Below are 14,457 nucleotides of genomic sequence, written 5' to 3' on the forward strand. Positions count from 1 at the left end.
ATACATCAAGGTATTGGACTGAAAGTTTGCATCAAGCATTTTATAGGTCAACCGGTTAACTGTGGGTAAGGCGGTCCGCGGTTGGTAAGAAGTTATTATGGTCACTCGGTTAGCTACGGATTGCTTGAACTGGTTGAAGGTCTGGAGGCTGCCTGTTGCAACTAGTTCTAGTCCTAACTCTGCGCAACCTTCCTCGTCAACCGCCTAAGATAAGTGGTAGACCACATGTAGCTTTACATCTTTTATTTTGAATATTATGTTCTTTTAAAAGAGAATTTTTAGTTTCTTGTGGCAGTAAATAGAAGTAAAGAAGTAAATAAATAAACACCTTATTGTGTCAATTGTGACATTCTGATTCAGATCAAAATTCAGATTCTTTCGTCCGCACCTCCATTTCATTGGTCATAACGAGGTCATAACTCATAATATTACCATCGAATCAAGTGGAATCGGCGAGCCAATTTTATTTTTGCGTCCACACCACCTGATTAAATTGACAATTATTTTATCAGATTGTGCATAAGGTCCCGTCTGGACTGGCCTTTAAAACGCCAATCATTTGTAGCCATGGTTATGAAATGAATAAAAAAAAAGAACTGTCAAATGCAAGTGTCATTAGTGTCAAGCTATTCTAAAGTATCCTGTCTTTGTTAGAGTTGTTAGTGAAATTACTATTTTACTATTGTTACTATTAATTATGTGTAAGAATATTTATATATTCAAAAAATTGCAAACAAAACTTTGATGTTACGTTTATGTCTCTGATTTATCGACTAAACTTGCTTTCTGTCTCTTGACGATAAATATTATATCGCTTATTTACTTTGCAACTTGAGGCACACGACTGGTACTCATCAAAATTATGGAAAAATTGTGCCGAATTTAAATACTCTTCACAATGCCATGAATAAATGTATCATTGTGTTGTCGTCACAGACGGTTTTCTGTGGTTGTCGTGAACTATTAATGCGGTACTTAGGTGCGTGAATAAATGTAACATAGTCACAGAATAAATAATAGTACTAGGTACAGAAGACTCACTCTCTAATAACAAAACGCGTCTGTTACGATCAGCACAGATATGTCCGCTAGGTGGCGACAGCGCCACGCGCGGCTTATGGCTTTCCCCAAAATTGGGGCGGAACGGATGTACTTTTAGCTACCTGTAGCAAAGCGACGAAATCGCGGAGTGAGCCACGCCTGACATAGGTAGTCGGTGCGATACTTAGACGGACATTACTGAGTTGGCAGAATGGAGACTGTTTGGGTTAAGCCAGAGCCCTCATGGGAAGAGTACGAGCCCGCGACAGAGTCAGGTGAGTCTGAAGACTGAAGTTCGCAAATTGCGGGCATCTTTCTCTATCACTAATTACGCACATGTGTAAATATGTACATAACTGACGACCAGTCTGGCCTAGTGGGTAGTGACCCTGCCTGCTAAGCCGATGGTCCTGGGTTCGAATTCCGGGAAGGGCATTTATTTGTGTGATGAACACTAATATTTGTTCCAGAGTCATGGATGTTTTCTATGTATATAAGTATGTATTTATCTATATAAGTATGTATATCGTCGCCTAGCACCCATAGTACAACCTTTGCTTGGTTTGGGGCTAGGTTGATCGTGTAATATGTCCCCTAATATTTATTTATTTAACTAAAAGAAAAAGGAATCACAATTACTACTTTGCCCTGCCCGTCACAATACTGACCCCACATTGACATCTAAGGACGGGCCCTAAGAATGGTGCTAGTTCAGCGGTGTCACTCATGAATTCGAGCCAATCCTGCAGTCTAACGCAACTAGTTGCGACAGATCGCGCGCGTGATGCGAACCCATCAACCAATCGCGTTGTGGCGTTAGACTGCACGATTTGCTCGAATTCGTGTCCGTGACACTGCTGTACTGGCCCCATTCTTATTGCCCGTAAGGCCCTTCCTTAGATATATGTCAACATGACCCCATATTTTAATATTAGGAAGCCCAGCCACCATCCTAAGGATGCTGTCATTACTGACACAACTAACAAAGATTTATTTTCAGAGCATGCCTCGGAAGAAACACAATCTCCGACAGAAGGGCAGGGTGCAACGGGAATGAGGGTGGTAAAAGTGAAACAAGAACCTCCAGAGGAGTGTGATGGTGAGTTTAATATTATTTTTATTTATTTGTGTTATTTATTGTTGAACTATAATATAGAAGCGCTGGTGGCCGCTAGGCAAGAGCGTACAATTTGCAATCCGGAGGTCGCGGGTTCGAACCCTGGCTTGTACCAATGAATTTTTCGGAACTTATGTACGAAATATCATTTGCTATTTACCAGTCGCTTTTCGGTGAAGGAAAACATCGTGAGGAAACCGGACTAATCCCAATACGGGTCTAGTTTACCCTCTGGGTTGGAAGGTCAGATGGCAGTCGCTTTCGTAAAAACTAGTGCCCACGCCAATTACTGGGATTAGTTGCCAAGCGGACCCCAGGCTCCCATGAGCCGTGGCAAAAATGCCGGGACAACGCGAGGAAGATGAATTTATTGTTGAACTATGGGGTCATAGTGTTGTGTTCATGCCAGTGATTAAGGTTGCCAGAGCTCAACGAGGCTGCGGGGTGTTAGGGTCTGCAACGCGCATGTAACACCTCCAGAGTTGCAGGCGTCCATAGGCTATTGAGACTGCTTACCATCAGGCGGGCCGTATGCTTGTTTAACACCAATGTAGTATAATAAAAAAAGAACTGGCTTCTGCCTGCGTCGTGGGATGATGAATGATGATAAAAACTATACTATGTCTTTCCGCGGACTACAAACTATGTATCATCATACCAAATTTCATCTAAATGGGTTCAGCGGTTTAAGCGTGAAGCGGTAACAGATAGACAGACAGACAGACAGAGTTACTTTCCCATTTTAAGTAGGGACTTTGCTGTAGTTAAAATTTCATTTTGATTTTAAAATTTAATTCAGGCAACAAGACCCATATTACATACCTATACCTTATAGCAGCGGTTCTCAATCTCTTTTTTTGACGGAACCCTTTTGGAAAGCGAAATACTTGATGGAACCCTACAATACGGTGGCGGCACAGTAAAATTTTTCGAGGCAACTAAAATAATTTAAAATATTGGGCTATTTTGGGTTTTACAAAAAAACCGGTTCCGAGCCCTGGTACCTAGTACCATAGAGAAATATAGTAAGACAAGAGCGCTCACTCCATACATCAGTTAGACTATTAATTTCAGTGTCTACATCTAGCATCGAGTAGCGGAACTATCAGTACTGCTACTTGATAATAGATGTAGCACCGACCGGAAAGTCTTATCTCAACAGCATAAACTTTCCGGTCGGCGCTACATCTATTGTCAAGTAGCAGTACTGATAGTTCCGCTACTCGATGCTAGATGCTAATAGTCTTTTTGGTATTAGAACTGATGTATGGAGTGAGCAATCTATGTATTTTTTCTCTATGCTAGTACTATTATTTATTCTGTGGTATATATAACATAGTAAACTGATTTGACAGAGCATGACATGAGGGCGCAGCCTCCAACAGCGGAAGGCACGAAGGATCCAGTGCTAGTAAACCAGGGGCTCCTAGATGGTGGTGAGTTTATTTTTTAATTTCATTACACAAAAGGTACATGCTTACAAACAAAATTTACAATGAATTTTGTATTAAGCATAAACGTCTCCGAACGATGCTATTAAGCTTCGAAATAAATTAAAAGTGGAAAAATTCACTGTCTTGGGTTGGACTTGAACCCACGACCACTGGATCACTAGTACAGTGCTCTTCCATCTGAGCTACCAAGGCCGTACCCAATTCAGTGAATATTTCCACTATATATGAGCCCTGGTGAATTTCCAATATGATTTGGAACTCCGGTAGCCGTTTAAGAAGTGTAGTGCTCTTACGGTAGATGTCACTATGAGCCTCCGTAGGGCTCATATATGGTGGAAATATTCACTGAATTGGGTACGGTCTTGGTAGCTCAGATGGAAGAGCACTGTACTAGTGATCCAGTGGTCGTGGGTTCGAGTTCCACCCAAGACAGTGAATTTTTCCACTTTTAATTTAAAATTTACAATATCGCCAAACTGTAACCAGTTTGTTGGCGAATGAAGCCCTCAATTACCTTATCGAATCATGCACCTAAACTAAACAATTCATATCATATCATATTTATTCATCAACAATACAAGATTGTGTCAATTACCAGCTTAAACAATAATTCTTATATATTATATTAAATAAAATAAAAACTAACATACACATGTGACTAATAAGAAGTTATAAAATGTTCCCTGTATAATTTTCTAAAAGGTGTGTTTGCAATATGAGTAATAGAGCGTTTCGATTTCCGCAATTCGGATGCGGCGGCGAAATGTGGCGGTTGTTCCGTATCTTTGTATCTTTGGTGCACGGTGAATATATAGGTCATACTGACCAGGGATGTTGCGAATATCCGCATCCGCATCCGCAACCGCGGAACTTCCGCATTATTTTCAACATCCGCATCTGCATCCGCATCCGCATAAAATGGATGCGGAGTTTAATGCGGATGCGGATGTGGAACAGGTCGGTACAGGAACGTTTTAGCATCGGCGTAAGTGCTAAACTGCTAGGTAATTTAGTTGATAAAAAAACCTATTAGAAATGAGCAGTCAAGCGTGAGTGGGACTTAATGTACGGAACCCTTGGAACGCGATTTCGACTCGCACTAGGCCGGTTTTTTGAAATAAAAATTACTAAAATGTAATATTTGACGTTTTTTAGGGTTCCGTACCCAAAGGGTAAAAACGGGACCCTATTACCCTAGACTCCGCTGTCCGTCCGTTCGTCCCTTCGTCCGTTCGTCCGTACGTCCGTCCGTCCGTCCGTCCGTCCGTCCGTCTGTCTGTCACCAGGCTGTATCTCACGAACCGTGATAGCTAGACAGTTGAAATTTTCACAGATGATGTATTTCTGTTGCCGCTCTAACAACAAATACTAAAAACAGAATAAAATAAAGATTTAAGTGGGGCTCCCATACAACAAACGTGATTTTTGACCGAAGTTAAGCAACGTCGGGCGGGGTCAGTACTTGGATGGGTGACCGTTTTTTTGCTTGTTTTGCTCTATTTTTTGTTGATGGTGCGGAACCCTCCGTGCGCGAGTCCGACTCGCACTTGGCCGGTTTTTTATGTATCTATCGTGAGACCCGCATCGGCATTCGCGGATCGGATGTGAGCCTTTAAAAATCCGATGTCAAAAAATCGGCATCCACAACATCCCTGATACTGTCAAGGAAAAGTACCCAACTGTCCGGCTCCGATTTGATTTATTTTTATATATGTCATAGAGTAGTCTAAAATAACAGACACGTTTTTTTTAGCTGCCCAAACTCCTCCTCCAAAGTACTGAAAAGTGACAAAACCCTCGTAACTTCTGTAGAGAGTTTTGTTGAAGCAAATTGACTGGTTTGATTATATGTTGGCTAACAGAGAGTTTGGGCAGCTAAAAAAATTGGTGACTGTTATTTTAGACTACTCTATATAATAATAGTTAGTTAGCTGTATAGCCTTAGCATAGTTGTAGTTTTCGCTCCAATATGTTCATGATGTGCATACATGCTTTGGATGGCATTCCCAACTAAAACCTGTACTGAAAATAATTATTTCATGTAACAAATGTTATCTGTTTTGTGTGCCTAATAAATAAAATAATAAAAAAAAGCCTTTATTTCTAGTCATTGGAAAAAAATTTAAGAAGGTACATCAATTTTATAATCTTAGCTAGTTACTTTTAATATTACATTGCATTGTTTCTATGTCAAAATTATGATTATTAGGTATGTCGAAAAAAGCTTTCATTTTATTTAGGTATTTACATTATTTAGGTCTCTTTTTATCGTGACGGACCAGAACCCCTCATCGGGTGAAGGACTCTATAACATATATAAAAATAAATCAAATCGGAGCCGGACAGTTCCATGTAAGCAACTTCTACCTACTATGGGATGGGACTAGCCCCGAAATCGCGAAAAAATATTCACCCTTAAATTATTGCACGTGACTAAAAAACATCCTGTATAGAAACGCTCTTTGTTTACAGTGAAAATTAAAGTGGAGGTGGAGATTGAGAGAGAGACAGAAGGTGTTAAAGAGGAACCGGATTACGCAGGTGCGAGCGAGACCGTGCGAGACCCGCAGGCAGATTTCGAAACGTCACAAAAACCGAATCGTAAGCTTATTTTCTTCACAACATTTATGTAGTTTTACAAGTACCTTATAAAAATAGCATCAAAAATTATAGATCAATTAAATTAAATACTATTTGACCTAATAGCGACTCGCCCGGCTTCGCAAGGGGTCTCACAAAACCTTAACAAATTATACACCTAAACCTTCCTCAAGAATTCACTCTATTGATAGGTGAAAACCGCGTGAAAATCGGTTCAGTCTTTTTTGAGTTTATCGCAAACAAACATACAAACAGACAGACGCGGCGGTTATTTTATAAGATGTAGAGATGTTCTTAAAAAGCGGCCAAGTGCGAGTCCTTAAAAAAAACTACTTACTAGATCTCGTTCAAACCAATTTTCGGTGGAAGTTTGCATGGTAATGTAATGTACATCACATATTTTTTTAGTTTTATCATTCTCTTATTTTAGAAGTTACAGGGGGAGGGGGGGGGGGGGGGGCACACATTTTACTATTTTGGAACTGTCTCTCGCGCAAACTATTCAGTTTAGAAAGAAATGACCTATCTATAGATACCCCACACGTATGGGTATGATGAAAAAATTTTTTTTGACTTTCAGTTCTAAGTATGTATGGGGAACCCCCAAAATGTATTGTTTTTTTTTTCTATTTTTGTGTGAAAATCTTAATGCGGTTCACAGAATACATCTACTTACCAAGTTTCAACAGTATAGTTCTTATAGTTTCGGAAAAAAGTGGCTGTGACATACGGACGGACGGACAGACAGACGCGACGAATCCACAAGGGTTCCGTTTTTTGCCATTTGACTACGGAACCCTAAAACGCGTCTGTTTCCTTCACTCAATAGCAATGAAACTGGTAGTTTTTATAAGTAAATCATACTAAGTTAATTAGATTGCTTTTGTTTTTAGTGTATATCCCACGGACTAAGGACAAATTTCTGTAATTTACTAACGTGTAAAACTTAACTAAAGCAATCGTATGTAGTTGTTTTGTGTACAGTTTAAAATTAACACACACATTAATAATAACACGTAGTGTTCAGACGAATGCCGATGAACCTAATTTTTGTGTATGGTTTCAGAAAAAGGGCCCTCTCGGCGCGCAGCTCACTCCGCCGCAGAACTTACCGAACGGAAGGAGGTCTCGTGCGACATATGCTCAAAAACATTCAAGCAAGCAAGCAAGCTGAAAGACCACTTGAGAATACACACAGGGGAAAAACCTTATAATTGCGCTATTTGCGAAAAACGGTTCAGACAATTAAGTCATCTAAGAAGACACTCTCGCATTCACACTGGCGAGAAGCCTCACGCGTGCGACGTGTGCAAACAAGAGTTTACTGAGTTGGCTAATTTGAGGACGCATCAACGAATTCACACGGGAGAGAAACCTTATGCATGCAAAATGTGTAGCAAAGAATTTGCTGGACTAAGCTGTCTGAAGCGCCACGAAAGAACGCACACTGGTGAAAGGCCGTATTCTTGCAAGATTTGCGGTAAAGAGTTCACGCAATCGAGTACGTTAAAGCTTCATGTAAGGACGCACACTGGGGAAAAGCCTTATCAGTGCGCGACGTGTTTCAAATTATTCAGCGGAATGGATAATTTGAGGAAACATGAGCGTATTCATTTAGGTTTGAAGCGATTTTCATGTGATATATGTAAAAAAACCTTTACCGGTTTGAGTACTTTAAAGAGGCATATAAGAGTGCACACAGGGGAGAAACCTTATGTGTGCGATGTGTGTAAGAAAGCGTTTTCAGGATTAGATAGTCTTATAAGGCACACTCGTATACACACTGGGGAACAGCCGTACTCATGTGAGACGTGCCAAAGAAGGTTCAGGCAATTAAGTAATTTAAATAAACATATAAGAACGCATATAGAGCAAAAGTTTTATTTTTGCGGTATGTGTACAAAGAAGTTTAGAGAATTGTGCACTTTGGAGAAACATGAGAGGAAGCATCACAGTGGGGAGACTAGCACAGTTTCGGTCGCGGGAGTGGATATTGAATATGCTACGTGACTGTGTGTGTCAGTGTCATGAACACAAACTATGTATTGTTCTTGAATAAATTGAAATTGTCGTCGGATCGTGAAAGACAACTGACAATAGGGTATTTGACTACTAGTCAAATCAGCTTTTTTTCGAACTGTCAGAAGGATTTTGCTACTATGGAATTTATATGAAACACTAGCATGTGACGTCACAATCAAATTACCTACTCTTTATAGTTTTATACGAGTTTTAAAATAGATATTGTGTCTAAAAATAACTGCTGTCCACGTTTCACTATTAATCTTCTGGTGCTTTATTTCATGCATGGTATAAAATAATTTATTTTAAGTACAGTCAAATACCCTATAAAGAAAAGCAAGTTGTCACCCCTGTGGACAGTAGCTAACAGCTTGTTCAGTTTAGTAATGATTTGATCTTAGACCTGAAAGCAAAAACTCGTCCACATGTGCATTCGGACATACAGTATGCACAGTTGTTCGGAACTGTCACCTTTTGCGTCCAATTGACAGGCCGATATCGTCCGGCGGACTGGTAATCAGTGGGCCCCTTTACCTACGGTGCACAAACGTGGTCACTCACCGAGGCGCAAAAGACCAAATGTAACGATTTCATATCAAAGGAACTAAAAGGAAAATTGTACAGTCGACTCCAAAGAGTGTACACCACAAGTAGTTACACCAAAGAGTGTGTGTGTATCCACTTTTTCACCTTATTGCATTGTAATATATATATGTTATTGGTAGGTTTTTTTTTTTTTTTTTTTTTTTTTTTTTGTTATTTATGTGTATTTTTAGAGTAAGTGAGTTGACGAAGCCTGTTGCGGATTTTATCGTTGTAGTTTTTTGTGACGATGCCTGTAGCTGATTGTAAGTTTGTGTTTACCTGACGAAGCCTGCGTTGCGGATATAAAAGTATGGTCTCTGAATAAATTATTATTTTTATTTAATAAAGTGAAAAAGTGGATATATCTCTTTGTAGTCGACTGTACGCTTCCGTCAGGACTTGAACCAGCAATCTCTTCAATCTGTGTGTTGTTCTTAAGCCTACCAGGACCTCGCAAGGCTTTCCATCCCTTCCCTTATGTATACACGCCTTTGTGATATACATCTATATATATACATATTAACCTATATATTAACCTTTTCGACGCCGTGTCAAACACAAAAGCCGTCACGCTGACGCCACGTCACCGAAGTGTCAAAACTGAAATTGAACTTTATGCATATGCACGTAGGTCTATGTTGCTCTGTGGTCTGTGACCGATTAATCGGTCTTTGGCGTTGGACCTACGGTGCGGATGTATCGGTCATTGGCGTCCAAAAGGTTAACGGCACCGGAGTCTCAAGTTGTATTGAGAATTCACCAGTAACAATGTGCTAACCCATACTAAACCAATATGTAGTATCGCTCGCAGCCGCTGCTTGTAAAAAAACTTGGTTTCATAAGGTTTGCCAAAGGGCTATGGAGCGCAGCATACTAGGAGTAAAACGATATGACCAAATTTGCAAGTCTAGCGCTAAAAACGCGCATTATTGATGTTGGAGCTAAGACCGCCAAGCTGAAATGGGACTGGGTCATGTCTACCTCATGCACTCACAGAGGTGGGCCAAAATAACCACGGTATGATAAAGACATAGAGAAAAAAATACATGGAGTGCTCACTCCATACATCAGTTTTAGTACCAAAAAGACTAAAGATGTAGCACCGACCGGAAAGTCTTATGCTGTTGAGATAAGACTTTCCGGTCGGTGCTACATCTATTGTCAAGTAGCAGTACTGATAGTTCCGCTACTCGATGCTAGATGTTGACACTGAAATTAATAGTATGGAGTGAGCACTCTTGTCGTATTATATTTCTCTATGATAAAGATAAAGATAAGATAAAAGATAGTTTATTCAAGTAGGCATAATTACAATGCGCTTATGAACGTCAAATAAAGTTACACCGGCTCCAACCCTACTGCCCCGAGAAGATTTCAAAGTCAAGTCAAAGTCAAAGTCAAAATATACTTTATTCATGTAGGCCTAGCAACAAGCACTTATGAATCGTAACATACTTATAAATTATCTTAAGCTAATTATCAGAGCAATTTATTGATGTTATTATTCCATAAGAATATTGGATTATTATACAAATCAAATTAAACACAAATTATTTAAATCCCCCCTCAATTTTAGTACCACAAGATGGGCGAGGAGCAGGCAGGCCCAGGCGGAGATAGCGGGACGACATGCGGCGGCAGCACGGTCGCATTTTTAGGGTTCCGTACTCAAAGGGTAAAAACGGGACCCTATTACTAAGACTCCGCTGTCCGTCCGTCCGTCTGTCACCAGGCTGTATCTCACGAACCGTGATAGCTAGACAGTTGAAATTTTCACAGATGATGTATTTCTGTTGCCGCTATAACAACAAATACTAAAAACAGAATAAAATTTAAGTGGGGCTCCCATACAACAAACGTGATTTTTGACCGAAGTTAAGCAACGTCGGGCGGGGTCAGTACTTGGATGGGTGACCGTTTTTTTGCTTGTTTTGCTCTATTTTTTGTTGATGGTGCGGAACCCTCCGTGCGCGAGTCTGACTCGCACTTGGCCGGTTATCGCTTGTAACCATGCCTGTCACGTTCTAAAAAGTGCGAAAGTGACGGGCATAGTGACAGGCGATAAAAATGAGACCATGCTGCGACCGCTGGACGCATATCTTAACGGCTGGCCGAAGATGGCTCAAAACCGAGACGGATGGAGATCGACGGGGGAGGCCATTGCCTAGCAGTGGGACAGTCAGCAGCAATAGTTGCTAAGCGGGCGAGGTGTTCAAAATGATCTTGAAGCGACTTTGTTACGAGAATTCTTATTCTCGTAACAAAGTCGCTTCGCGCTCTTGCGCGTCAAGGTAATTTTGAACACCTCGCCCGCATAGCAACTTCTGCTGCTGACTGGACATCATGTAGGATTGTAATAATAACCTTAATCTTTATTTGAATTACACTGTATTTGGAGGAAAAACTGTATATTTACTCAAATAAATAATGTTTAAATTACCCTATTGCGTGTTGTGTTTAAATGTATGCATACCTACTAAAGCTATTATTTTTATTAAAATAATTATCTTCCAAGATATGTAATTGATATTTTTTGTTTTATTATACACTGCAGCTGAAAAAAATGTGTTATTATAAATTATAACAGATGTAAAAAAAAGACTTCTATTTACAACATTTTTATTTTAAGGCAGAGTATTATTACTGCTAACTATCTAATGTTTCTAATATATAATACATAAATACCTATTCAGTACGCGTAACATAAAACTACCTCGTTTCTGTTTTATGAATTTTTTCATGCCTCCTCAAATGGCAGGAATCTGCGAAATCCTGCTGACATATCTCGCACGAATATGGTTTTTCACCAGTGTGAACTCTCTCATGTTTCTTCAAATTACTAAATACCCTAAAGTTCTTATTACATGTATCACAGTTGTATGGTTTTTCACCAGTGTGTATTCTTATATGATTTTTTAAGCTACTCGATGCTCTGAACATTCTTTTGCAAAATCCACATTGAAATGGCTTCTCCCCAGTGTGTATCTGTTCATGTTTCTTTAAATTACATAAATCTCTGAATTTTAAATGACATGTGCCGCAAACATGCGGTCTATCTTCGGTATGAGTACGTTTATGTCTCCTCAAGTAAACTAGTTGTGTAAATTCCTTTTTACATACATCGCACTCGTAAGGTTTCTGCCCTGTGTGTATTCGTGAATGTTCCTCCAAATTCCGCAAATGTATAAACTTTTTTTCGCAAACACTGCAGGATAGTTTCTCCCTGTGACATCGTTTATGTTTCTGCAAAGAGCTTAACGAAGGAAACAACATTTCGCACATTTCGCAGTTGTATGCTTTCTCTCCATTGTGAATCCGCTCATGCGCTACTAATGTGCTCATATGCGCGAATTCTAATTGACATGTTTCACAAAAATACGGTTTAACTCCCGCGTGCATTCGCTCATGTTTCTTCAAAGAGCTACCAGTATTGAAGCGCTTTTTGCATATATCGCAACCGTATGGGTTTTTCTCTGGGTGGATTCGCTCGTGTTTCGTCAAGTACCTCGACGTTGCGAACTGCGCCTGGCAAATTTGGCACATGAAATGTTTCTCGGCGGAATGTATTTGCAAGTGTTCTTTCAACTTGCTAGGATGCTTGAAAACGTTCGCGCATATTTCGCAGGCGTATGTTTTGGCCCCTGCGTGATGTAAAGGGTTCTGTGGGACATGCTGGTTGTGACTGCGGCGTAGATGACGGATTAGACTGCGTCTGTGACTGAACATGGCTTCGCACGTGTCACACTCGTAAGTAGTTTTCTCATCGTGTATCTCTTCTTCGGGCCGCATAACACCTGTAACAATAGACGGAAGTGACGTCATCTGTATTTAGGTGCCTGTGACAAGGAAACAGATCAGATTCAGATATTTATTTATAAAATTTAGTAGTATACATGCAATATACATGTCATTCATAGAAGGTAGCATCCTAAGAAGTGGTCTACGCGTGCCTCCGTGAGGGACAAAACATACGCAATGCGACGCTATGATTGGTCGAATTTATTTGTTGCCCACCATAATCCATACTAATTTACGGTGGGGAATAAAAAAAAAGTGAGACTGTGACAAGGACAAAGAATAATAGCGCTTTCACTGCTACTCCTACTGAATGATACATAAGACTATCCCGTTCTGTCAGTTATCCCCACCACTCATGCCCAATCCAGTTTAATACTAGATTCATGATGTCATTTTACAATATAATTAAATTATTACTATTTATTTAATATTTTTAATATATATTTTACAAATAAGTAGGTACGTTCATAATGTGATAACAAGTTCGTTGCCATTTAATCACCGTAGACTGATATAATTAAAAAAATATACAAAATCGGACTTATTTCGCCGCGGTCTGATTCATTCGCGGTTGAAACACTCTATGACGGTTAAAAGGTTAGATACTGTGCGGAAAGAGAAGAGTCGCAGAATGTATTGGGTCCCATACATTTCACGCCCCCTCTCTTTCCGCAGACTAATAAAGTTTTACATTTCTTTTAAAGATGAAGCCAGAGATAGCATAGACGACACATATCCCAGGACTTGTCGCCAGCGACATATGTACCTAAAGACGGGTCTTACGGGCAATAATAATGGTACAAGTACATCGGTGTCACGCACACAAATTCGAGCCAATCGTGCAGTCCAATCTTAGTGCCGTCTTTAGTCAATGACAACCAAAAGTGGCGAGTGGCGTAAAATGAAGAAGGCCTACACCCGAAGGGTAGAAAGGGCTAAAGAGAGAGAGACAGTGACAACCAAAAGACCAACATAATTCAACGCGAGACGTATAAAGGCCCGTCTCCATATCGCGTTGGCTCGCGAGCCAACCCGGTATTCATTGCGCGCGGCTGCCTCGCGAGCCAATGTTCGATAGTTTGCCGCGCGATATGGAGACGGGCCTTAATGAGAAGGGTAACTTACCACGAGGCTGAACACCCTCTCCCCCCACCCCTCTTGCCTCCGTCGGGCCCTCAAACTCTATGTTCACTTCTTGAGGCTCCTGTTTCACCACAACCTCGAGTTTCATGTCAATAGCCTGCGTCTCCGCTGCTGGTGCTGTAGCTTCAATGTGCCCTGTTAAGAAGTAAACAAGTATATAATAGTATATTACGATACAAGTGCGGAAAGTAGGAACCGTGAAGTGCAGTAAGAAGTGCGAGGTAGTAAATAAGACTATCAAGGTCACCACACATAGACATTTTGCATACAAATACAAATTTAAATTGTTGTTTAACCTCTTAAGCAAGCAAGACTCCAAAATTTAACACATTCAGTGCCAAAAACCCGACTATCGGGTATTTTATGATTTCGTTCCCAGGACGGATGACCCGATAGTCGGGATCGTGGTACTACAGCTTTATATGACGATTTTTTTGTGGCCTGGCGCGGATGTCTTGTTTGGCTGGGTGGCTATGAATGTGTTAATTGAATTGACAGTTCTAATTGGATTGAAATGGAGTGTACATTGTAATGCACATTGAACCTTACAAAGTGCATACTCCGCGGACTGTCAAACAAAAGCTAGTGCATAGTAAAATCTGTCGCACGTGTCCACGCCAGTTAGCACCACTTGCACCATCCCAATAACCCGGGGTTAACCGGTTAAACCGTTAACCCAATCTCAAGTTGTACTAG

At 40.4% G+C, this 14,457-nt stretch overlaps 2 protein-coding genes across 2 annotated transcripts; one reads left to right on the top strand and one right to left on the bottom strand.

The window, feature by feature from the left end:
- The first annotated feature begins 1,252 nt into the window (after window positions 1–1,252).
- LOC134660363 (zinc finger protein 501-like) lies at window positions 1,253–8,269 on the top strand. Its single transcript, XM_063516094.1, has 5 exons — window positions 1,253–1,316; window positions 2,042–2,140; window positions 3,514–3,594; window positions 6,085–6,213; window positions 7,280–8,269. Exons 1-5 carry the CDS (start codon window positions 1,253–1,255, stop codon window positions 8,221–8,223), a joined length of 1,317 nt encoding a protein of 438 aa, XP_063372164.1. The 3' UTR covers window positions 8,224–8,269.
- A 3,208-nt stretch (window positions 8,270–11,477) lies between these two features.
- Window positions 11,478–12,610, bottom strand: LOC134660586 (zinc finger protein 271-like). Its single transcript, XM_063516365.1, has one exon. The coding sequence runs from the start codon at window positions 12,607–12,609 to the stop codon at window positions 11,530–11,532; it is 1,080 nt and encodes a 359-aa protein (XP_063372435.1). The 5' UTR covers window position 12,610; the 3' UTR covers window positions 11,478–11,529.
- Between the last annotated feature and the right edge of the window lie 1,847 nt (window positions 12,611–14,457).

The sequence above is a fragment of the Cydia amplana genome, chromosome 27, assembly GCF_948474715.1.
Source record: "Cydia amplana chromosome 27, ilCydAmpl1.1, whole genome shotgun sequence".
Lineage (NCBI taxonomy): Eukaryota > Metazoa > Arthropoda > Insecta > Lepidoptera > Tortricidae > Cydia > Cydia amplana.